General features: G+C 45.6%; 3 protein-coding genes across 4 annotated transcripts in view; 2 read left to right on the top strand and 1 right to left on the bottom strand.

The window, feature by feature from the left end:
- The window catches only part of TRANK1 (tetratricopeptide repeat and ankyrin repeat containing 1), a 65,661-nt gene extending 63,041 nt beyond the window's left edge, over positions 1-2,620 (top strand). For both annotated transcript variants that reach the window (XM_060162374.1, XM_060162373.1), the window contains 2 exons: positions 8-106; positions 1,137-2,620. In XM_060162374.1, the coding sequence (XP_060018357.1) occupies positions 8-106; positions 1,137-1,237 (200 nt within the window). In that variant the 3' untranslated portion in view covers positions 1,238-2,620. The remainder of the gene's footprint in view (positions 1-7; positions 107-1,136) is intronic.
- Positions 2,621-17,961: 15,341 nt separating this feature from the next.
- LOC132528061 (transportin-1-like) lies at positions 17,962-19,731 on the bottom strand. The gene is given in 2 exon segments (XM_060164082.1): positions 17,962-19,632; positions 19,634-19,731. Coding segments are annotated over 2 exon segments (1,629 nt in total). The 3' UTR covers positions 17,962-18,101.
- A 3,514-nt stretch (positions 19,732-23,245) lies between these two features.
- The window catches only part of DCLK3 (doublecortin like kinase 3), a 45,734-nt gene continuing 43,839 nt past the window's right edge, over positions 23,246-25,140 (top strand). The window contains exon 1 of the mRNA XM_060163909.1: positions 23,246-23,327. Coding sequence (XP_060019892.1) covers positions 23,246-23,327 — 82 coding nt within the window. The remainder of the gene's footprint in view (positions 23,328-25,140) is intronic.

Here is a 25,140-nt window from a genome sequence, read left to right as displayed (position 1 = left end):
TCCCTAGCGGAGGAGGTCATGGCTCGGCTGGTCAACGTCCTGATCGCGTCCGCCAGGGATGCGCGGGAGTGGCTGAGGAAAACAGAGCTGCGCTTGAAGGAAGAAGGTGAGGAGTCCTTCACCCCAGGGTGAGGCTCTGGGTCTTGTGGTCCTTGATTCTGCTGGCTCCCAGGTCAGTCTGAAGTAGGGCCGCCTGTGATGTGAGCAGTCACTGCCCCCAGTGACTCAGGTCAATAGTGATAGAGTGGCTGGGTTCCCCCATCTGACTGTGAGGGCTGTTATTCAGGGCTTGTGCCAGTTGCTTTTCCAAAAACGTTTGCCGCTCATGAGCTGTTATCAGTGATGCTCTGTCACTACTCCCATGGTGGGCAAAGTGTTGCAAAGCCATCCCTAGATAAATGTTTGCCTGTGCAAACCATTCATGTAAGTCCATGAATATGTATTGAGTGTCTAGAATGTATCAGTACTGTTCTGGGCTTGGGGATATAAAACAAATTTGTGAACAAAACACATAAAATCATTGGGGAAACTTGCATACCTCTTCCTTCAGAGGGTTTAAGGCTGGTGTATAGTGAGTTGGGTTTCTTTCTCGACAGTCAGCCTTATCTTGCCGAGTTCTATTTGATCTGGAAAGTCTCCCCCTCTTGGGGAGACCTTATTTCTTCTTCCTCCCAGTATCTCACCTGCCCCAGATTGCCCTTCTGTGGGTCCTCATAATCCAGAGGCTGCTGGAAAATCCAGACCCCCGAGCTGGGGAAAACTGGAAAGGACTTGACACACATGTCTGTGCCAATAAAAAGTCTTTAGATTATAGTCACTTCTGGCGCCATGACTTTTGTGATTGTTTCAAACAGGAGAATATAACTGGGATACCAGCTCAAGGCTGAGGTTGATTTTAGGCTTTGTCTGACAGATTTTTCGTTTAAAGGGCCTCTAAAATAAGGCCAGAGGAACTAGCCTGTAAAAGAACATTCTGGAGAAGGGTGTTTACTTTGGCTCTACCTGGTTTTTTTTTTCTTTAATTTAAAACAACGATTACAGAGACATCAGGTTTTACTAGGATGTTATATGTTGCAGTAGAGTGAAAAAGATCACCATTCTGCACTTCATTTCTGTTTTCTTTGCTTTTTAAACAGGTGTCGTTCAAGAAGATGATTACGAAAATGAAGTGGAAGACTTTGGTGAGCTCCGTCCCAGAAGGCGTTTTCGGAAATGTGCAAAGTGGAGAAAGTTGTAACGTCCAGTCCACCCGCCTGCTGCTTCCTAAACCTTCAGGACGTTTCATCCTGACTTAGAATCCCGAGTGCCGGGGCGGATGAGGAGAAGAATATACGTTAGCATAAGAAGTGGCGGGAGGGGTCTGACAATGCCTTTGCTTTTCATTCTTGTCATTTCTCTCTCTGTGGTGGCTCAGGGTCTGACTGCTCCCTCAGAGCAGGGGCCTCTTAAGTGTTTTCCAAGTTCAAGTCCAGCAGTACTGGGTCCCCCTAAAAGAGGCTCAGGCGAGAGGAGTCATAGCTGGAGGGAACATTGGGATCCACCCCCTGAGGCCCCCGGGTTCTCTGGCTCATGATCACCATGACACTGGTCAGTAAGTAGCAGGGACATCCCTCACCTCAGAGTTACCACTGCCCTGGCCCGGGAACACTACCCCCGGATCCTCTCATCTCTGTTCATGCTGCTGGCCACCCCCGACCCCAGGCCACACTCTGGTCATCTCTGAGCCCACCTGTGGCTTAATTCCTTCTGTTATATATGTTAGCCTTTTCTCTCGGTGGCAACGTTTCTGCCTGCCTTCCCCCATTGTTTGAGACCATCCTCAGCTGCCCGTGCAAGTCGCGATTAGACTACCTCAGAACGTAGTCAAGAATTCCCCATTGTCTTCTGGGCGGCCAGCCTCAAGACCAGCCCCCTAGAATGAAAGGCTGGGGGATGTTGCCGGGAGTTCCCAGCCTGTCTCTCCAAGGTTGTCCCAACTCTACCTTGGCTCTGGTGCAGACGTTCCAAACAGTGTTTTGTATGTAGCCCTCTACGTCTGGTTTCCTTGGGTCTCCCTGGCAAGTTAGCTGTCCTAGCTTAGCTTGACGTCCCGATGAGTTTTCCCCCACTGAGCTCTCCCCGGGAGCACCAGGACCTGCAGAGCTGGAGGTTGGGGACGGATAGAGGAGAAGCCAGCCTTGTGGTGCCCATCCAATAGGATTTGGCCATGAATCACTGCCCTGTGGCCAGCAGGTCTGGGAAGAAGAAGGGGCCGTGGGCCTGTTTGCAGGAGGCCGTGGCTGCCCACTGAGCCTTCGGTATGTCCCTTTCTGGAAGCTCTTCCACCTCTCTCATGGTCACTTCCCTCCCTGTCCCCCACCCTTCAGCCCGGCCTGGTGCCAGAGGTCAGGCTCACACGGGTCCGTCGTTGTTTCATCGTCACCACAGAACCAGCCTTCTCCCCGTGCTGCTGCTGCTTTGGCTACTCTTTGTTTTTTTCTTCATTGTCTTTCTAAATGACTCTGTTTCCTTGAAATGTATGGTATCTAATTTTTATTAGTTTATAGTTCTAATTTTTATTCCAGGTGTTTTTATAAACTTTACTTGCCAGGAAAAAAAAAACAATCAAATCTTGCTGTATTATCACATTTTTATAAAGTTAAATCATTTCTCTTACGTTTCTCTCCACTTGTTTATTTCTCATCTCTACTTCGAGAGTAAAGGGGTAAATCGTGGAGCAGATTCTTCCTGGTCAGCTGGTGAACAGAAGCTTGCCGTGTCTTCCGAAACTGAGAAATCCAGGGGCCCACAGCTGCAGCTGACTGCACCATCTCTTGAGGGCCTGCCTGTGTAAATTCTTTCCCTTTGGGTGTTTCCAAGCAGGCAGGGTGTGGACTGGAAGGGGTTTTGTCCGTGCCCCATAACAAGAACATTTCTCTTGGAGACGGGAGACCTGGAATTGAATCCTGGTCCTGCCCCAAGGAGCTGTATAGCCTGGGACAAGTCAGGCCCGGTCCACACTCGCTGAGGGCTAGAATGCGGAACCACCCCCGAGGGACAGGGGATCTGGTGTGGCAGGTTTGGGGCACAATATTTAATAACAACACAGCATTGTGCCTCTTGTGCTGGTCATTTCTCCTCACGCATCTGTCTCTTTCAGGGTTTTTTCAAGATGGGAATCTGGCATCCATGGGTTCTCCAGCCATGACACCATCTTAATCTCAATGCCTAACCTCTCTCTCTCTCTCTCTCTCTCTCTCTGTCTCTCTCTCTCTCTCTCTCTCTCTCTCACACACACACACACACACACACACACACACACACTCACTCACTCACTCACTCACTCACTCACTCACTCACTCATTTCTCCCTGGCCGTCTCCAGCAGGCTGACTCAGGGTCTGAGTTGCCTGCAGTGTATTCCCACATCGATACCATGTAGTTGCCAGAAATCCACCCCTGGGTCGCCCTTAAGTTCCTGATCCAGAGGATGGGTAAATCAACACAGCAGGTAACGTTGCTCTCCCTCTGCCACAAGTATCTTTCCTCAGCCCTGAGACTGTCTTTGTCCGATCCTGTCCCTCTAAACGTGCTTCGGAGATTCTGCCTGTAGAGTGCAAGGCAGGTGGGGACACCAGGAGCCATCTCCCCACCCAGCAGCCCCCCGTAGCAGCCGAGAGGTCGAACGTCCATGGGGGGGTCTCCCTGTTGAACTTGACAGACCCGCCCACCTTACCACAGCAGAGACAGCAGGCCTGCCAACAGCAGTATAGAGCTGAGCCTCACTCCCACCCGCCGCCCAGAAAAACTTGTCTCCTCGCCTGCTAAGGGGGAGGGAAAGCCATCAGCCAGGTACTGGGTGTTCTTTAGGTGGGTTGTTGTTGACAGACCTGCCTCCCGGTTCTGCAGAATCCTAACTGTACTCAGAATCCTATGTTCTCTGCTTAAGACACAGCATCTCACCCTCCTCAGTGGTGATGTGACCTGAGCATCTGCTAGGACCTTGGTGGGGGGATGGGCTGCACTAAAAGGAGAACTGTCATCACGGGATCTTGGAAGTGAGCCATTAAAATAGAAATTTGGCTTCTTTTACTGGCCATGGGCGTTCAGAGACGTTATTTAAAATCTCTGAGCCCATTTAGGCATTTATAAAATGGAAATAATGACACAAACTTGGAGCTTGCGTGTAATTACATTATCTTCCCTCCTCCCCTGCCTCCCTTCCCTAGTGGGACCAAGAATTCAAGAAAGATTCCAGGCAACTATTTCCGGGGCAGGGAGGGGTGGTCACGAAGGATGATGAGCTCTGGGGACAGAGCTGGGTCAGCTTTGTGATGCCTGGACGGAGGTGGGGACATTTCTGAGAGGGCTTTGTTCCCAGGGGCCTAAGCTTTTTAGAGACTGAGACTATTTTTAGCCCAAGTTTTTGTGATTCTGCAGGACAGCTGTTTCAGGCATGTATGTCGGCCACCCTGTGGTATTTGGAGACATTTTAAGGTTAGGGAGTGGGATAGGGGAAGAGAATGAGAATAACTCCCGAGACGTTTCCTTTGTGGGTACTCCAGAGCATCTGGAGGGGCCGAGCAGGTGAACACCCTTTTTTTGTTTGGCTGTGCCACGCAGCATACAGGAATCTTAGTTCCCCGACCAGGGATAGAACCCGTGTCCACTGCAGTGGAAGCAGAGTCTTAACCACTGGACCTCCAGGGAAGTCCCCAGATAAACATCCCTTTTTACACTTCAAGTTGAGAGTCAATGTCTGCCCGCTTTTCCATTTTTCTGCCATTCCGTTTGCCAAAATGAAATCATGATGGAGAAAAGATGGGCGACACCCGCCCTGATGAGGCTGTAGGAGGTGGACTTACCCATGGCAGCGGGAACAAAACCAGGATGGCCTTCCTAGAGGCCATGCCGACAGTATCTGTTAAGTTTGAAAACGGATTCAACTTTGGACCCAGCATTCCTACACTTTGTTTTTTAATTGCTATCATTTTTAATTGTGGTAAAATACACACAACACGCAATTTACTGTCTTCATCATTTTTCAGTGTTAAATACATTCACACTCTTGTGCCCACCATCACCATCCATCTCCAGAACTTTCTTACTTTGCAAAACTGAAACTGTACCCATTGCACAACAACTCCCCACTTCCCCTCCGCCCAGCCTCTGGCACCCTCCATTCCACTGTCTGTGTCTATGATTTTGACCACTCTAGGGACCTCAGGGAAGTGGAATCATACAGTATTCGTCCTTTTATGACTGGCTTATTTCACTCAACATAATGTCTTCAAGGTCCATCCATGTTGTAGCATATTGCAGAATATCCTTCCCTTTTAAGGCTGAATAATATTCCATTGTATGTATATTATCAGCATTTTTACTTTCAGGGATTTTTTTTTTTTTTTTGGCCGTGACTCGTGGCCTGCAGAACCTTAGTTCCCCGACCAGGGATCGAACCCATGCCCCCAGCAGTGGAAGTACAGAGCATCCCTAGGGATTTCTATTAGCAAAACATTCCTAGAAGTGCCCAAATAAATGTCCACTTCTGGAGCCTCAGGAGAGCACAAAATTGCAGACAACTCAAGTATTCAGCTGGGGTGTGGCTGAACATTGTAAATATGGGTCACGTTTTAGAAAGATGGAAATGCGCTGGCATGGAAATGTGGTGAAGGTCAATTGCTCCCTGAAAACTCAAGCTATGAAGAGGAGGCTCTGTGGTTCAATCCACTTTTGTAAAACAAATAAAAATTTAATTCCAAATTGTTGTTGATGGTGATCTTGAGTACTCTGTAAGACGTGGGATTTTAAAAATAGTTTGGAGTCTACGTGTGGTCACAAAAAACAAAGATATTTATGGAGGTCAAAACGGAGAGGTACAGGAGGGCAAATATTTGTTGCTCAAAGAAGCAGTCAGAGAAGAACATGCCCCCCATCGACTCAGGTGCTTACAAAGCGGTACTAAGAGGTGATGATAATCCAGTAGGAAAGGATGCTCTTCAAGACACCCCTTGAGGCCTCACAGACCGACTCTGTCCTATGCTTCTCATCCAACTGATCCCATCCAACTGGTGTGCATCTGCAGCCAGCAGTAAATAAGAGGGCACCTCAGCTTCTAAGGTTGTCCGTCAATTACACCTTGAACTTGATCACCTGACCCTGCTATGTCCTATTCTTAGTAATCTTGATTCAAGGATACTCCCCGAGAGCATCCTTGCCCTTGTGTCTCCCAAATGATGGCATCTTCCTGCTGCCTTCCCTGGCTTCTTTCCTAAGCTCTAAGGACACACTCACCTAGCTGTGGGGCTTGAGACAGAGCAAACAGCAACAAGAACAGCTGTCGTTTAGTAAGTGAGTACTTCAGTGGTGGCTTATACAGGTACCACCCTAGTGAGTACCCACAGCAACCCCATGAGGGAGACGTCATGATCACACCCATCACAGATGAGAACTGAGGAGCTCCATCTAGCCCTGTCCCTCAGGACTCTCCTCTCCAGCACTAGCCCGTGGGGATCACAGATCTAAGTTTGTTTGAACTGTACACAGATAAAAAGGGTAGAAGTTTTCTTGAAATAAAAACAGTTTTCTTCCATCTTCTATTCCACCAATTTCCTCCTCCCTTTAGTTTTCCTTCATGCAGATGTCATCATGTTTCCAATTTTCTGGGGTCCTTTGACCATTCTGACTACCGATCTTTCAGGTGCTAATTTGGCATCGGTGGGGGGAGCATCTGGTTTTTGTCACTGCTCACAAAGTCCCTTTCCCTGGGTGAGAGCTTCAGGGCTTCTTTCCCACCATGTCTTTGGTCTCATCGGCCCAGGAGTGGGACCCCGGGGCCAGTACAGGGCTCAGCCACATCCAAGGGAGGGAAAGAGCCTCTCATGTAGAATGTTCCTGACTTACCGAGGAGGAAACAACAGACCTGGTTGCTGACTTTTTCCCTTTTACTCAAAGCTTCTGGGTTAGAGCTAGGGGGAAACACTTTATCCCTCCCTCTGGGGCTGCGAGATGTCTGAACAGCTGGACGAAAGGGAGAAGATGCCGTGTGCCTTCCTCAAGTTTGTGTGCCTGATGCCAAAAGTTGCAATCCTTGCAATCAACCACGGGATGGATGACCTTGATCATCAATTCTCTCAGCTCATCAAAACTCAGCTCTTAAGGACCCAAGTCAGGTTAGAGTTTTTAGGGACACCTGAGTTTGTAATTGAGGCATTTTCTGGAAGAATTCTAATCTTCCTCCTATCAAGGGCTTTCAGATAAAATTTTGAAAGAAGAAGAAATCCTATCAGAATAAAAGTAGACTCTGGAGATGTTAGTCTGTCAGGCTGTCTGTGCTGCAGGAGGGGGGAATGTGGCCGGGCCCCACACAGCTGTGAGTAGGCAAGACACGTGTGTGTGTGCGTGTGTGTGTGTATAGGGACCAGGACACGGAAGAAGAAGGTGCATGTGGCTGAATTTCTCATCCCTTCTGTTCCTTCTTTGTATTTAACTCAAAGGAAGAAAAATGCAAAGGCTGCCCGGGGGTGTCCAGGTGGAATGAAGCCACCGCAGTTTAGTCCAAGTGAATGGCAATCCGCAAATATATCTGAGAAAGAGTCTTTGCCAAGGGACGAACACTGCTTGTCTACCCTTTTTACAGGAGATATTTTAAAAAGTCAAGTGAGAGCCTGCCATCTGAAGGGTCTACACACCCTTTTTTCACCCTGCACTGATAGGAGTAGGTGTGTGGGGTAGGGTCGTCAGGGAGGGGCAGGGGGAGTTCTGTGCAGTGCGGAGGCGGCTGCCTTTTCTACATACGGAGAGGAGAACTATAGCCCTTCTTGCCTAGGGCTGTCACCCCACTAATGATAACCAGGTATATTAGTCTGTTAATATTGGGCTGCCATAAGAAAGTACCACAGATTGGAGGGCTTAAACAATGAAAATGTATATTCTCACTTCTGGAGGCTTGAAGTCTGAGATCAAGGTGTTGGCAGTTTGGTCTTTCCTGAGGCCTCTCTCCGTGGCTTGTAGACGGCCATCTTCTCCCTGTGTCTACACATGGTCCTCCCTCCGTGCATGTCTGTGTCCAAATTTCCTCTTCTTATAAGGACACCAATCCTACTGGACTAGGGCCCACCCTAATGACCTCATTTAACTTAATCACCTCTTTAAAGACCGTCTCTCTAAACACAGTCACATTCTGAGGTACTGGGGGTTAGGATTTTAACATACAAATCTGGGGGGCGGGGCACAACTTAGCCCATAGACCAGGTTACAGCATCAGCTTTTCTGAGCCACTCGAGGAAGAAGGAGTTTGGTTGAACCATTAGCCTCAGTTGTCAAGTCACAGAGAGCAGAGCCTGGGATAAAAGTTCTGGCTGAGCGAAGGGGACCAAAGGCTTTAGTCATCTGGTCAACCAGGATGCTGCAGGTGCTGGAGGAGCTTGGACAACTGGCTGGCAGGGGCGCAGGAACGGTAATAAATGCTGTCCTTTGAGCTCTGCCTTCTGCCTCCCTTCTGTCTTTTCTGATCTTACTCCCAAACGTCTCCATCACTCCTGGGGCCTCAGTTTCCATGCTGTGCTCATCACTTCTCAATCAAGTCTTCCTGTCCCAACACCTCTTCCAAAGACCTGCTGATTCCTTCTGAAAGTTCAAGGTGTAGGAGGTGCTATCTTTCTGGGAACCAAGTCTTCTGTCACTGATTATGTGTCATTTGCTTTCATTTTTTAGAGAAAGCCTTCTTTCAACCATATCTTGAATTTTTCATTACCAGTAATTTCCATTTGTACTCTTCAACTTTTGTTTTCCTAAAGACTAAGATAGTGTCTGTTCCTGCAAGGCATTTGATTGATGTTAACCTTGTTTTGCACTAGAGATCTCTAGAGGTCTGAGGCACCAAGTTCTGTAGACACGAAGGAATACGATGAATCCCACCCGTCCCTTTAAACAAAAGTTATCTTGCTGCCAAGGGCTGTGGAATTATATAATTATCAGTTTTGCTTTGTTAGATAATTGTGATATTTAAATGCTTTCCTGAAAATAGCTTTTAAAAAATCTACATTTTTATACCTTCTCTGAAACTTAGGGATCATTTAAGGTTGGTTTTTTGTTTTTTTTTAATTTTTATTTATTTTTGACTGTGGTGGGTCTTTGTTTCTGTGCGTGGGCTTTCTCTAGTTGCGGCAAGCGGGGGCCACTCTTCATCGCGGTGCGCGGGCCTCTCACTGTCGCGGCCTCTCTTGTTGTGGAGCACAAGCTCCAGACGCGCAGGCTCAGTAGTTGTGGCTCAAGGGCCTAGTTGCTCCGCGGCATGTGGGATCTTCCCAGACCAGGGCTCGAACCCGTGTGCCCTGCATTGGCAGGCAGATTCTCAACCACTGCGCCACCAGGGAAGCCCCTAAGGTTGGTTTTTTTTCCCCCAATTTTCTTGTTGCTAAAATCCTGCAAGAAATGACATTATTAATAATGAACCAGAACAAAGTTAGGACATTTTTTTTCCATCCTTATTCTCTTCTCTAACACAGAAGAGGCTCTTTCATTTCCCTGGGTCTCCTGTTCTCCACCTACTCTCAGTGTAAGTGGGATGGTCTAAAGATTCATGGAACACTTGCAAAATTCTTGAAATTTCAGACTGGGAAAGTTCTATGCAAGTGTGGAAAACAAAGAACAGGACTACACACAGAAAAATGGCTATCCAGACGCAGCCATGGCTGCCCTGCTTTCATAATGCAAAAATAGCTATGCTGCAGTCGCTTTTTGTTTGTTTTTAATATGCTTACTTGAGAATTTATTCTGTTTTTAAATTTAGACAACTCATGGGAATTTGGATCACACCATTTACCAACTTTAGGTTCAAAAATATCATCACAACTTCCAAATATTACAAAGCATGACATTAAAAACTCAAGATTAATAATAATAGTTTCAAATCACCCAGGAGAAGAGTATTTTTCCCCCCACTAAGGTATCTATATCTGCCAGCTTGAATAGTAGGTCATGCTAACTCTCCAGCTGTTTTCTTTTCTAACTCCTTGCTTCTTCTAAATCATAATTTTAGGCACACAGGACACCAGAAGGTGTATTGATAGCTCTGTTAATTGGTTTGGATATTGGAGCAATTTCTTACGGAAGGCTGTACTCCAAGGCTGCTAGGCCGACAGTTACACTGCATTGGGATCCCAGGAGGGTGAATGTTTGAGCCTGGAAGGGAACATTGCCTGCGGTCCTGTTCTGCCCTTGATTGACTTGGCCCAGGAAAGAATTTCTTCATGGTCTGGTACAATGTTTGAATGTGACTTTTTAACAGATTCAGTAACATATTGACTTCTTTCTCTGATGAATGAAGAAAATAAATGTTGAGGAAAAAATCCTGCTTGGTGATAGAGTGTTCTGTACCACAGTTCAACCTCCTTGTGAAATTCTGATACCTCTTTTTTTTTTTTTTTTTTTTGGCCATACCGTACAGCATGTGGGATCTTAGTTCCCCAACCAGAGATCAAACCCGAGCCCCCGGCAGTGGAAGCACGGAGTCCTAACCACTGGACTGCCAGGGAATTCCCCTGCTATCTTATTTTCAATATTTACAATTGTGAGGTTTGCGATTAGAAGCTCAACCGTCTCTAAGCATGTCACTGACACTTGCCCCTTGGAATCACAGAAGAGGTCTTTCTTTACATTATCAGCGATATGAAAAAACCATTACTATAACCTCATCCTCCTCTCCATAATTTAATGGAAGCACACCTCTTCTTGACTGCTATCATACTTGAGTATGTTTCATATAAATCATGCAAAACAGATTCTTGTTGCCCATTTCTTCTCACAGCATGCCAAGAGGGCAGAGGCTAAGTCGCTGTGATTTGAACATGCTCGTGATTTTCAGTGGCTCCCTTCACATGATACCCCAACCAGATGGCATGTTGATGACCACTGCCTGACCTCTGTCAATAAAGCTATGTATGGACTGGCCTGCAGCAGCAGGCCCTGAACTGTACAGAAATACTCTTCTTTGCTTCAGGTGTGGCTGATGCTCCATTAACCCTGACCCAACACTTGTTTTCTAGTTTACAACAGAGCTGCGCAAACAATCTCTCCTCCTGCTGCATGAAAGTCATTGAGCGCTTCTCCCTTGTGTATGTGCCATGCTTGTGTCAACAGCTAGATTACTTTTTGCAGTGTTTTGTCCCAATCTAAGTTGAAGAAACTTCTATCATGCACACACACACAATACAGGTTGCTCCTTCCTCTTGTATGTCCCACCGATTTTACGGGACCTCCTATGCTGTCATTTGGTAAGGACTTTTGCCAATAACCATCTCTGCTTTGTTTCTAGGCGTAATTTGGTCCTGACTACTGTGGTTGATTTTACAAGATACTTACTCCTGTTTTTGCTATAAGGGGTTCAAAGTGGAGTGATGCACGAGAGCCTTAGTCTTTCTTTCAGCCATTAATTGTTGGTCAGTTTCACACTGGAATATGTGACTTATTCTGGGGTGAGTGGGGAGGATTTGGTTTACCTGTAACTGTGGTTCTGTCACTGTGCTCAGTTTGAGAATAACAAATGTATAGATAACTTCCTGCCAACTGTGACAGTTTCAAGATAGACAGTTCTTGAGCATTAGGGGTCAGTAGATTGCTGATGCAGTGATGATCAGATTTCACATATTCACTGTTGAGGCTCCTACTTGCTTATTTATTTAAATTTTATTTTATTTTTTGGCTGCACTACCCGGCTTGCAGGGTCTCAGTTCCCCAACCAGGGATTGAACCCGGGCCCTCAGCAGCGAAAGCGCCACGTCCTAACCACTGGACTGCCAGGGAATTCCCATCCTACTTGCTTTTTTAAAACAAACAACCTTTCTGACTGTGTGAAACCACATACCAGTCACTGTTCCAGCACAGATTCACATTTGCTGTTTCTACTGGAATCTTCACTATTTACATATAAAACACTATTTAGAGTTGCAATGTGTATAATACTTTTTTTTTTTTACCACTTTGAGGATTCTATGAAAGGCTTCATACAGCTATGAAGATTCAGTGGAAAGAAATAATATAATCATCACTTAAGTAACCAGAGCTGTTGGAAATTAAAGATGCTCTGTCAAGATTGTAAAATGAACTTCCAATATCTTCAGCGTTAGACAAAAAAAAATTGCCCAAGACTACATTGAAGAAATAATGACACCCAAGTTAGAGACTAGGGAATAGTGACTATGTAGGTCATCACTGTCTGGTGGGTACCATGCCAACAGGACACCAGAATTAAGTCTGGTATTGTGGTTAATAGAAATTCAAAGGTAATCTAGATTTTTAAAAACTAAATTGGTTTGAGAAATTGCTTTAATTCATGAGCCAGGCAACTTCTCTGATATGATGTCAACAGTCTATATATTATGCTTATACTTCAGGGTTACAATCTAATTAGTCTACACTAGATCTTTTAGGAAGATATAATCATGGAACTATCTTTCATAAGGATATGGATACTCTTAATTTTTTAAATTAAATTATGGATTGAGGGGATTCTGACCTGTGGGAGGTCACATCAATCTTATTTGAAATGTAACCCTGGTCAATTCCTCTTCATTGTTTTTCGTGATCTTTGTGTCCTTGGGGTTTGACATAATGACTGAACATAGCAGATACCCCCAGAGTGCTCAGTGATTATTCACTGAGTGAATAAATGAATACATTGATCAGGCAGCAAGGTATGGTGGAAGGAGCATGTGCATTGGAATCAGACAGACCTGGATTCCAATTCTGCCTCTGCATATTATTATGCTATTGTGTGACCTTGGCTGAGTTTCTTAAGCTCTCTGATTCTCGGCTTTCTCAAGTGTTTAAAAACAGGAGACAGCCTCAGAAGAATGGCAAAAATGACCCTATCTCACAGAGTTCTGGGTTTTAAAAGAGGGGTCCCTCTGTGGAAGCTCCTGATAGATGGTTCAGAAATGTTTATCTCTCTTCCCATACTGGGCTTCTCCACTTGGTAGAGATTTTAAGAATATTCAGAGAAGGAGTTAAATCTACCAAGTGGGTTGGACGCCAACAGGGTTAGATTAAAGCAAAATGACTGTTGCAAACCTGAGAACGAGAAACTTTAATTTTTTTCCAAAACAGTTCTCATCATTATTCAACACATAAGGAAGTAAAATTTGGTGGCTTGCACTTCTCCATTTCATCCAAAGACAGAACACAGAATGTGCCGACACAACAGCAGGGGTCTGCAAACTTCTTCTGTAAAGGACCAGATAATAAATAGTTTTAGCTTTGTGGGTCATATGGTCTCTGTCACAACTATTCAAAAGCAGCATAGACAATATGTAAATGAATAGGCATGGTTGTATTCCAATAAATCTTTATTTACACAGATTGGCACTGAGCCAGATTTGGCTGCACTGTCTGTATAGTTTGCAGACCCCTGTCCCACAGCAGCAACTTTCAGCTAAATATAAGAATCAGGAAAGGTCTGTCTACTTTGTTTCTGTTTATCTTTGAGGACAGCACCCATATCCAAGGTGAACTTCTATCCTTTATATGATACTAAGACGAACAGGAAGAATTTATTTGAGGCCAACTGAATCACTAATATATTTATTTAAAATTTTTATGTAAGACAATTTGAGCCCTAACTGAGGAATTTCTTTATAACATGCGCAATTTCAGTGTGGCCCATACATAGGCATGAACCATACATCACATTTTGCAAACATGCTTGTGTATATGTACAGCTTTAACTGTGTGCCTGTGTGTTTTATTCTGGAATCTTAGGACTGGATATCATTTACTTATTATCTCTTCCTTTTTTTGAGGGCAAGTTTGGTAATTCAAGAGAGATTACACATATTTTTGTACTACAGTCTATCTTTTTCAGACTTAAGCCCAATTTTTCTAGCTTTTATGCCTAATTATAGGCAGTGTTCTGAGAATGTCATGTCCTATGATACTTGAAATCTTGCCCTGAATCTGCTACTATACCGTAAGGGCTGGAGAATATTTCAGACTTACCTTTTATTACCATTCCACATTTGAAGATCATTTAGTAGTTTTGCAAGTGAGTTTGTTTTTATTGCTATAATACAGAAACAATTATCTGCATCTTGCTTTTTACCGCACCGAGTGCCATATTCTTGGGCATCGGGAGGGCCCAGATGGTAAGTTTAGCAGACATCGGAAATAAACTGATTCGTTTAAAAGCAGGGGCTTGTATCCAGAAAAAGTGGTATCGTATCTTTGATATATTCCTGAAATCATGTATACACACAGCTGACACACAGTTATCTGAACCAGAGTGAGAAGAGTGATCGTATGCATTAATGTCCTCCACAGGAAATCCTTCATTTTATCTTAGGCAAGAGTTTCGACTTCTTCCTTGATTTTTGTTTCTTTGGCCATGCCGCTCGGCTTGCAGGATCTTAGTTCCCTGATCAGGGTTCAAACCTGGGCCCCAGCAGCTGAAAGCAGTGAAAGCGCTGAGTCCTAACCACTGGACCACCAGGGAATTCCCTGACTTCCTTGTTGAAAGAAGTCTACTGGAGTGAGTGGACTTGGGTCAAATGGGATGAGTCTGCTGAAGCCAACGGAGGCATTCTGACTGACTTCAAGGTCGATAGGAATCACCGGCTGAATGGAATGTGCCACTGACTGGGTCACTTGTCAGTACTGGAGGGAAACCAGATTGACCACGATGCAGCCATTTCAAACACCCTACTTTCGTATCTTCCTGCTGGTAGGGAGTTAGGGCTTGAATCGTGCATTGGCAGTTTACTTAGGGTGAGGAGATGATGACTGAGTAAGGGCTGCACGGGGGCAGATGGAGCAGTGGATGGAAACAGATGCTGCCCGAGACAAAGCAAGGAATTTGCACTAGCTGGAGCCCAGAGCATCCCTGGGGGACTGGCAGGAGGTGAGGGCTGAGAGGTAGACAGTGAAACTGAGTCCCCCTAAAACAGAGTTCCCCTGCTAAGTTTCTATCCAAAGCTTTATTCCCTTTCTTCTCCCGCCCCTGTACCCTTCAGGGTGGAGGAGTGTTAAAGAAAAGGTGGGGGCGGGTAACACTGAGCAGGTCCCTGTGGGCCCTTTCCAGATACAAAAGTCCACTGGGTCCCCTGTTTCTTGTTTGCAGAAAAAGGCTTTAGTCTCCTAGGCTTTTCCTGAGTTCCAAAGTGGACTCAAGCAGTTACTAATTAGGGACGTGAGGGAATGCAGAAACAAAGGAAAAGCCGTCAAGCAAGAAAAGTAAGGATAGCTTAAACAATAGTTCAGTGATAAAACAGAGCCCGGGTTCCTCCTCAAGGAATATACCTAACAATCTGACGCATATCTGTTTCTTTTTTTTTTTAACTTAACAACGATTTATTCACAGAAATACATGTAAGTAGAGAAAAATAACAGAAAAGCTAAACAAATGAAATGAAGAGGATCCAAACCAACTTTCACTCTGTAGCTTTTTACTTGCACCCTGTGTGCATATATCTAGGGCACAGAGGGCCACCATGTGCCAGTACAGTGTAGGAACCCTGCCTTACATCCATTAACTTAAACATATCTTTAAGATCCTGCTTTGAACCAAAAAAGAAAGCTTAGAAGGCAATATGTTGAGTGGGAATAAACGCTGAAATATAGCAATCATGTCTTCAACTTCTACAATTGTGTTTATGTGCCAACTAACATTTATGCAGCCTCTTACAGATCCTTTACCATGTAATTTAAGTTTTAGAAGTTTTGATAAAATCACTAGTAGTATATAGCCATGCAGAAAGCACATCACACTGACAGCACAGAGGCAAAGATGTTGCACAGGCATATCAGCTTTCCACATTGTGCAGGTCACACACAATACAATATCAATCTTATTCCTAACAGATCCTAAAAAGATATTTCAAGGCCTAGCTGTAAACTACAGTACTTTATATCTGTATTCTTAATAAAAATAAAATCCACAAATCTTAAAAAGGAATTTTAAATGCAGGGCTATATTGAATTGGTAAACTGCAACACAAACGGGCGCAACAGAGGTAACTGAATACCAATCTCGCTCTATGTGATGCAAGCATGCTACTTTCCCACTAATTTAAAGTACTTTCAATCCCTATGAGCCAGAATGCATGCCTGAACCTTAAACTGCACTTTAAAAATGACCACTTGGTTATAAAGCAGAAACTAACACACCATTGTAAGGCAATTATACTCCAATAAAGATGTAAAAAAAAAAAAATTCCTTTTAATAAAAGGTTAAAGGCACAGTGAAACAATGAAAAAAAAAAAATGACCTCTTGGCCGAGAAATTAAATCTAATGAAGTACAACCATCAAATTATATCCACTACATTAATGTCTTAATGCAAAGTCAAGATGTCAATCTTTAGTTTGATATGTCCAACCCCATTTATTCCTCCCTCCCTGCCCATCCCACAGAGGTAAAAGGAGTGACTCATTTGGCATTTCACAGGGTGCTTCATTGTTTAAATTTGTTTTGTTTTATTTCCAACGTTTTGGGGTACCTTAAATTGTAACTTCCAAGAACCTGCTTCTACTATGGGTAGGCAAGCTGATTTTAACTCTTATTAGCTTTCATTTGTGTAGTTCTTCATCAGTATGCAAGAACAAGTCCCCATCATGTGGGAAATTTTATAAAAACCTTTAAATTAAAAAAAAAAAACTTTACTGTTTTCTAATCCCCATTCTTAGGTTTCCTTTATTGTGCTATAGAATTTTTCCTCTTTCTCATCCCTATGCATCATTTATATGGTTCTTGTTTTGGTACAATTCCCCATAATATTCCAGAATGTATTGTTTTGTGAGTAGATTGAATAACTTTTTCTTTTTTTTTTTTTGCCTCTTCACATCTAGTGCAGCGTTGTAATTGGAGACAGATTTCCACCCACAAAGGCTCCAGATGTTAAAACGTTTCCCAACAGCGACTTAACACAGTGACGACAACACCTCCCTCCAGCCCCTCCCAGTAGGGCTGGGACTGTACTGTATTCCTTACTGGTTTACCCTTCCTCCCTGTGAAGGGTAACATCTTCCCTGGGTGCAGAGGCTCCCTCATAGTCTCCAAGACTGAAGGACCCCTAATTATGGGACTGTAGCATAAGTGTATGAGATTAAACACCATAAAAAGCTGCAAGACGCTCTTCTAAGGGAAGTGGAAACTGGTCAGAGAAATGCCTCCAATTTTCATCCCCAACTTGATTTTTAAATCCATGAAGGATCTTACAGAACATGTCTCGCAGATCATCTTTTGGATTAATCCATGATGCAAGAGCATCACAAAAAAATATAAAATCTTGGATTACTCCACTGGGATTCACACTGATCATGGTACAAATCCCACAAAATGCTGAATCCTTTTCCTCATTGTTCCTTATGTTTCTCAGAGAGGCGCACCAGGGTCTCATAAACTGCTGTAGCATGGGAGCCACCTCTTGAGGACAAACGTAACCAAGACGACCAATTGTTATTGCTGTATTCTCTAACAACGTCTTTGGTGTGTTGGGTCTGGTGCAAAACTGGTGCAACACCATAGGAATATAAGGCTGCATCTCTATGCCCATTTGAATGGAGATTTCTCCAGTTGCCCATGTGGCATTATTGCAGACTGAAATGAACTCTGGATTTAGGTACGTTCCCAATATTGTCATGAAATCAGCTATACAAGGCTTAACATGCTGGAAGCAAGCTTTTGTCAGGTCACCTAACAGGGCGAAGGAATTCTGTCTGACCTCTGGCATTTTATCCTGCATGCACTGATACATTAGTGTTAGAATGTTACTTCGGGCTACTAGCTGTTCAATGTTGCCTCCAAGTCCTTCAGCCAGGCCACTGAGTAAACCAAGAGCCACTATCATAAAATCTTTATCTGGAGCCTCATACTGATCTCGTTGAGCACTGTTCAGCATTGCTTGTGCAAGAGTCTTCTGTACTAGGTTTACACAACGCTGATACACAGGTTCACAGTATGGAAGGAAGCCAGACTGCAGGGCTGTGGCAACTGAAGATAGGCACTCAAGTAAAAGGAAGAGATCTTTATCTTCATCCTTTAACATGTTCCATTTCTGGATCAGTGGAGGCATTAGCATCTGAATATATTCAGGTTTGTTTAAGTGATGTCCTACTGAATCTGCTAACGTTCCTATGGCATCATAAAGAATGAGCAGGTTTTTATGCTGGTATTTACTAAATGCAAAGACCAAGGTATCAAGTATATAAGCAAGGTGAGGAACAAGTTTGTACAAGCCTCCTCTTCCAGGGTAGCAAAGGCACTGCAGGCAGCTTCTTGTACTCTCTTGTTACTATCCAGGATACGTTTTAGCAGTTCTGTCATTAATGGCTTCAGGTATGTGTCTGAGGGCTGGCTGACTACCCCGTGTGCATAGCGGCTAAGAGTCCAGCACGTTATGAAACGCACAAGAGACTTTTTATCAGAGAGGCACTGAATAAGGTGAGGAATGAGCTCAGGTCGGTAGGGAATCATGCCCAGCATGCAACCTTCAGCAATTGCTCCTAAAACCAAGATGCCTGATTCTTTAACAACCCGTTCATGATGAAAAAGTAATTCTTTCAAAAGGGGCAAAATACGTGGCAAAAGCTCATCACGATACACATTTGCAAGAACATCTAGGGCAACCGCAGAACATTTTCTTAGATTCCAGTCAGAAATTGTATCATCATCATCAATTTCATCGTCATCATCACCTTCCTCTTCAATTCCATCTTTGTCATGCTGCTGAGCCACTGTCCTTGATGGATGAAAACGTGGCCTTGTATCCTGTTCACTATCAGGAATTGTTTCATCTTCTTCAACATCACCCTCAAGTAGGATAATATCTATATCTGAGTACTTCATGCCCTTCACTAACACAGGAATCAACTTAGGAAGATGCCTTATGAGTACATCTTTGCATATTGGTTGCTCAGCCAAAGTAAGCCAAAATTCGCAGGCTTCTAAAGCCACATTTTCACCTTGATCTTGGGGCCTCTGTAGCATGTACTCAACTATATTATGCATGTGAGGAGGCAGGCGATCCATTCGAACTTCAAGCAACATCACAAGTGCCTGGCACACATTTTTCTGTACCTCTGGTTCTCCATCACCAGCCAATGCAAAGAGATTCTCAATAAAGGAATCAAAGTGCAACATCACAGCTTGAGTTCCACTGATGATAAACTGATTGACACATGCAACAACATGAGGCCTTATTTTTGGACTACTGTGCTTGAAGAACTGTAAAAATTTAGGAATCATGATGTTGAGAGGAAGATCTAAAACATCACTATCTAAAATCTCAGCAGAATCTTCACAAATCTTCTGAAGGGCACCAAATGCTCCCTCACAAGTGTTGTAATCTTCATAATCCAACAGGCTACAGAGTTTTGGTAGGAGGTCAGGCCAATTCTGCAGTTCTCCCTTGGAGGCTATAGTTGTAATCAAAATGCCTACAGTAGCTCTAATCAGAGGAGAGGAGTCACCAATATTGTTTAAACATTCACTCTTAATAAAGTCTGTTACACCATTTGGGAAATACTGAAAGTGTGCTTTCACGTTATTCTTCAATATGAGACCACTCAATGATCTTGTGGGTTCATCTTCAGATTTTAATTTTGTAAGAACAAAAATCAGGTAGTTGTTAAAGTCTGGATATTGATTGAGTTGTTCCAGTTTCTAGAACGGTTTTCTGGATGGTGGTGTCGGGGGACTGGGACTCTAGCAGCTGCAGGATCTGCTGAAGCCCTTGCTCGTCAGGTTTCCACTCATACTCCATCTTGGTTTGCTGCCTGGGGCACCCTGAAGGAAGTCTGGGATGGTGAAACCCAGGGGAACTGATCCTAGCAGCTGGGCCGCTAATGTCTGTTGCTGCTGCCGCCATGGCCACCGAGCGCAAGGAACCGACACATATCTTTAAATTGTTCTGCAGAAACTGAGACCAACTACCCAGATGGAGGATGGTGACTACATGCTGACCTCAAGCAAGTAGACCCCAGACGGGTTGGAACCAGAAGGTTGATGATTAAGATTCCTGAAACATCACCCTGTTACCTTACCACCAACTAATCAGAAGGAAGTCCATGAGCTGCAACCCTCATCCCAAATGTTGCCTTTGAAAACCCTTCCCTAAAAGCCATGGAGGTGTTCAGGTCTTTTGATCATGAGCTGCCCGTTCTCCTTGTGTGGTGTCCTGCAATAAACACTGTACTTTCCTTCATCACAATCTGGTGTCAGTAGATTGTCTTTGCTGCGTGGTGGGTGAGCAGACCCTAGTTTGGTTTGGTAACAAAGGGAGGCTAGAAAATCTATTCTTTATTCTAGGTTGCAGTGTGGTCAGCTTAAAATTGGGGTCTGTTACTAGGTCAGAAAGGGAGAATAGGAGTAGGTAACTAGCATTTTCTTCCAGTGTTGGAGAAGATGTATCATGTTTAGGGACTTCCCTGGCAGTCCAGTGGTTAAGACTCCACACTTCCACTGCAGGGGGCATGGGTTCGATCCCTGGTCAGGGAACTAAGAATCCACATGTTGCACGGCACGCTGTGGCCAAAAAAAGAAAAAAAAAAGATGTATCACGTTTATCCCTCACTGCTGGGAGGTAATCTGATAACTTGAGCTAAGTTGCTCCTTGTATGTTTAATGTGTATATAATGAACATATAAATGATTATCTAGCCAGTAATTAAACATTGCTGAACTGCTGCTTTTCAAGAAAGAAAATACAAGTCATCTGAATTCTCCTCCATGAGAGTTAAACCTTACCCTAAAACTCAGTTTTTAAAACTTTTGTTTACTCCTAAATCATAGGGCCAGGAAGAGTAGCTGCAATGGCTTCTAAAAAGGAAATATTTAAGTAGCTGAGGGGCACTTACCTCCAAGAGAAATTTCCAAATAGTTTCTTCCTTCAGGCTTTTGCTCAAATGTCATCTTGTTAGTGAGGCCTTTCCTGTCTGCCCAACTTAAAATAACAACAGTCCCCACTCCCTATTCCCTTCTCCTTCCTTTGTTTTCTCCACACCATTTATCACCATACTTGCTATTTCATTACCTGCCTCCCCTGACTAGAGGGGAGCGACTGGGAGGCAGGTCCTTTGTCATTTTGTTCACTGTTGGTGAACTGGATTGCTGAAAATGGTCCTTGATGATCACTTTGGGTTGTCTGGCCATCAAACCAGCTGGAAGCAGAAGTTCCTTTGCACACAATGGCTTCCAGAGGTTGTTGCAGCCATTTTGTGACCCTGAGGCAACAGTCTTGAGTCTGAGGGGGAAAGGCAATATGTTGAAGGGGGCCATGTGGAATCCTGGAAAGAGATTTATACCTAAGGTTACCCCTGAGATGCTGAACCAGCACGGAATAGCCTTCTCCTAGACTTCTTGTTATGTGTGAGGAAGAGAAAGACAGACCCTGACGTACAGGAGCAGATCTGGCCTCAGTCTTAGTGTTCTGCGGAACGTGAACAATTTCACAGAACACCAACATCAGACAAGCCCACTCTGTGACCTGATGGATCAAGGCAACATCAAGACCATTGCTGTAATCATGTCAGTGGCCATGTGGAGATGTGGGTGTTGGGGAGAAACAAATTTTCCTCTACCTTCTAGGATCTTCTGGCTGGTCTCAGAATTGACATGAGACAGACTAACAGGAGAAAAATGAAGCTAAGTTTAATAACATGTATACATGAGACAGCCCCAGAAAAACTTGAGTAACTTTCTAAATGGTTGAAGCCCTCACCTTAAACACCATCCTCACCTAAACACAAAAGAGGATCTTGAGGGTGTAGAGGTTACCATGAAAAGCACAGTAAACAAGGGGAAGGTTGTGATGCAGATTTGTCATCGCTTTCTCCATTGATTAGAATTTCTAGGGAATTCCCTGATGGTCCAGTGGTTAGGACTCCGTGCTTTCACTATCGAGGTCTGGGGTTCAACTAAGATCCCACAAGCCTCGCAGAGTGGACCAAAGGGGGGGGGGAAATGTCTTTAAATACCTTTCCTTAGTTCTTGCACATGAACTCTCATTTATTCCTTCTATAGAACCATTTCTTCATGATATATTAATGTAACTGTGTGCTCAAATAATTTTGGAAAATAATACTTGCTCTATATCAGGGCCTTTTAAAAATGTTGAGAAATAACAATATATGTTTCATATAATAATAAAAAAAGAAAAACTCAGAAATGAGGTGACAATACTCAGGAAAGACTTAGAAATGAAAGAAAAAAAAAGAATTTTGAGAGATTTGGTCCTTCTCCTCTTCCAGGTACGGTGAAGGAGACACCTAATAAATGGAGATTTCCTTTACAAATGTAAATGTTTCTTACACAGGGGTAACTCCTACTTGGTTTTCGGAGTTTTTCCCACGTCTGCTGTTTCTCAGAAAATAACTAGCTTAAAATAATATCCCAAAGAGACATCGTTTGGGGTGGCAAATTCTGCTCCCCTACATGGGCATGGTCTTCCCTGCATTAATCATCTCTCCCAGGAGAGGCCTGGGAGCTAGTCTTTGAGGAGATGGGATTGTGACTGCAGACATGGGGGATCTATCTGCAAATGGGAGGATTAGACGTGTGGTGGGCTTGGAAGGGGTAGAACAACGCAAGGGGCACTGAGCAGCTTTTAGATGGTACCAGGAAGACGTGAGGCTGGAGGGAGGTTTGCAGGCTGTATCTTTGAGGTCACGGGTGTGGACGGCATGTGAGCAGTTCTCTGAATCTGTGGGGCAAGCAGGATATAGGACGGCTGCAGGGTCAATGTGTGAGCGTAGCGGGGATGGGGTAGGAGGAAGGGATCAGTGAGGGAAGCCTGGTCTGTGAACGACCAGGAGGGGCGAGGACTTCCCGGGTCCTGGGGACGCCTTTGGTCCGCCACCCACAGAGAAGGTGGGCGAGGCTCAGTTTCAAAGCCCGACTGCGCCTGGCTCTAGGGCACGCCCTGCGATCTGAGGCGGGCTGCGGAGGGGTCCCCGAGGGCCACCTCGGGCGCTCCCTGGAGAAGACTGGGGGTGCGTGAGCAAGTTCAAAGCGGGCCCCGCCCGGCTCGGCGCGCGGAGCAGGGCGGGGCGGGTGCGGGTGCTGGGAGAAAGGCTGGGCGGCGCGCTGTTGCTAAGCCGGCGCCCCCAGAGACGTTCCCCGTGGCTGTTGCCCGGCGCTGCGCGGCGCGGGGCGGGCAGCGGGAGGGAACGAGGAGAGAGGGCGGAGCGGGTTCCTCGCCGCTCGCGCCGCGCTCGCCCCGCCGTCGAACCGCGGCCCCGCGCCTGCAAGCCCTGCGCCTAGCTCCCGGGCCTCCGAGCCATGCCCGCCGCCTCGCCCGCCCCGCGCCCGCCGCCGCCCCCCGCACGACCCGCCCCCAGCTGCCCTGCTCAGCCCGCCCCGGGTAAGTACCACGCGCTCTGGCGCCCACCAGGTCGGGGCCGCCGCCGGGGTATGGGAAGCCCTTCTGTCTCCCCGACTCGAGACCCCGCTCCGTGCGCTGTGGGGCCTCAGTGCCGGTCCCGCGGGGGTACCCGGAACAAGCGCTGTGCGTGTGTGTGTGTGTGTGTGTGTGTGTGTGTGTGTGTGTGGCCACACCAGCTGAAACTCGCCTGCTCGGGGTCGGGGTTAACGCTGTCCCCATCTGGGTTCCTGTTCCTCGCTGTCCAGAGGGGCTGGCCTGGGAAACGCGGGGGCATCCTGGGAGGTGCGGTGGGGCTGTCGGAGAGGGAAGGCGACCGCGAGGGAGCCGGGCTTTATTGAGCATGTCGACATGTCAGGTGCTTTACCTAGAGTTGACCTCATTTCATCCATCTTCTCCACAGACCTGTAAGGAAGGTGGATTTATCCCCATTTGTCAGATGAGAAAACAGAGGTTCGCAAGGTCACATGGCTTAATAGCGACCAAGCTGGGATTTAAACCCAGGTTTCCACAGCTCTTGTGACCCAGCTAAAGGAGAGGAAATTCTCCTTAGAACTAGATAAAGAAACACACAGAAGAACTAAAGACTATAGGGGAAAAGGCTAGAGGCAGAGCGTCTGGGCATAAACAGAAAAAAGAAAATGAGTTCGTGAAATATCCCATCAATAATTTCAAATATAGGACCGCATTTATACTGCCTTGGGTGTCTGGCTCTGGGGGCGAGGTGTTGTGAGGTGGGAAGAAGACTGTGCAGGGCTGGGCAGAGGCGTCTGGAGACACCTTTTCAGGGTATCCGCCTGCTGGGAGTGGGGGTTGAGGAGAAGTTGTGGAGAGAACTCCGCTGTTACTCATTTCCAACATTAGTTCTCCCTCTGTCTTACCCCCTTCCCTGTGGATTCCATCTCCTTTCATTTACTTGCTGTGTTGTCCAAGATCACAGCTGCCAACTTGAAGCTGGGTCCTTCCTTCCTGATTGTCTTGGCATTAGGTGGTCCTGGGCCTTTATGGTTGTGTTAGGAGCTGTGAAATTAGTCCACGTCACTGCTTACAGAGGTGATCTGTTGGCTCGTGTTGAGCTGACAATCACAATCACAATGAATGGGGCATCTAGAGTAGTAGCCAAGCATTGTGCTTATCCTTAAGGGGCAAGGTAGCAAGAAACAGGGGCCCCAGGAAGAAAGAAAAAAAGGAAAAGGATGTTGGGTTTGCCTGGCAGCCCAACTTCCTAAAAGCATTTCAGTTTAATATTTGGATTGCTTTGGGTGGTGCCAGAAAATGCTTCCCTGGAAAAAGAACAGAGAGGCAGAAAACGATATCTGAAAGATGCTCTGTAACTCATTCCATGAAGGTCTGAAAGGTCTTTGAGCCAGGTACATTTATGGTGAGCTCAAAGAAATGTGAGAACCCCGTGAGGCCGCAGAATAGCTGAGATGGAGTCAGCGTTATCATGGTCAGGCTTTGGGCAAAACTTGGAGAAAGGAGTACTGGACCCTGGACTGTCACAGGTACTTCAGTGTGACACAGTGTCCCCTCAGAGCCCTTTGTGCACACTGGTACCCTGGGCGCTTTCACTCCCAGCCGCCAGCCCCTCCCCTTTGTTGGAGGATGACCGTCTTTGTTGGGGCTGCTGGAGTCTGCTTGGTCTGAAGGAGCTGAGAGCAAGGCGGGCCTGGGAGTTGCCATCTCCCCTGGGGGCAGCCCCTAACCAATGCCTGATGGGTGCCGGAGTGTATATAGTCCCGCTCCCTTGCCCTTGATTGGGACACAGCCAAGTGTGACGTACTCTGTAGAAATC

Source organism: Lagenorhynchus albirostris, chromosome 10 (genome assembly GCF_949774975.1).
Source record: "Lagenorhynchus albirostris chromosome 10, mLagAlb1.1, whole genome shotgun sequence".
In the NCBI taxonomy this organism is placed as follows: domain Eukaryota; kingdom Metazoa; phylum Chordata; class Mammalia; order Artiodactyla; family Delphinidae; genus Lagenorhynchus; species Lagenorhynchus albirostris.
The sequence above is the reverse complement of the archived record's forward strand: the minus strand, read 5'-3'. Positions and strand labels throughout refer to the sequence as shown.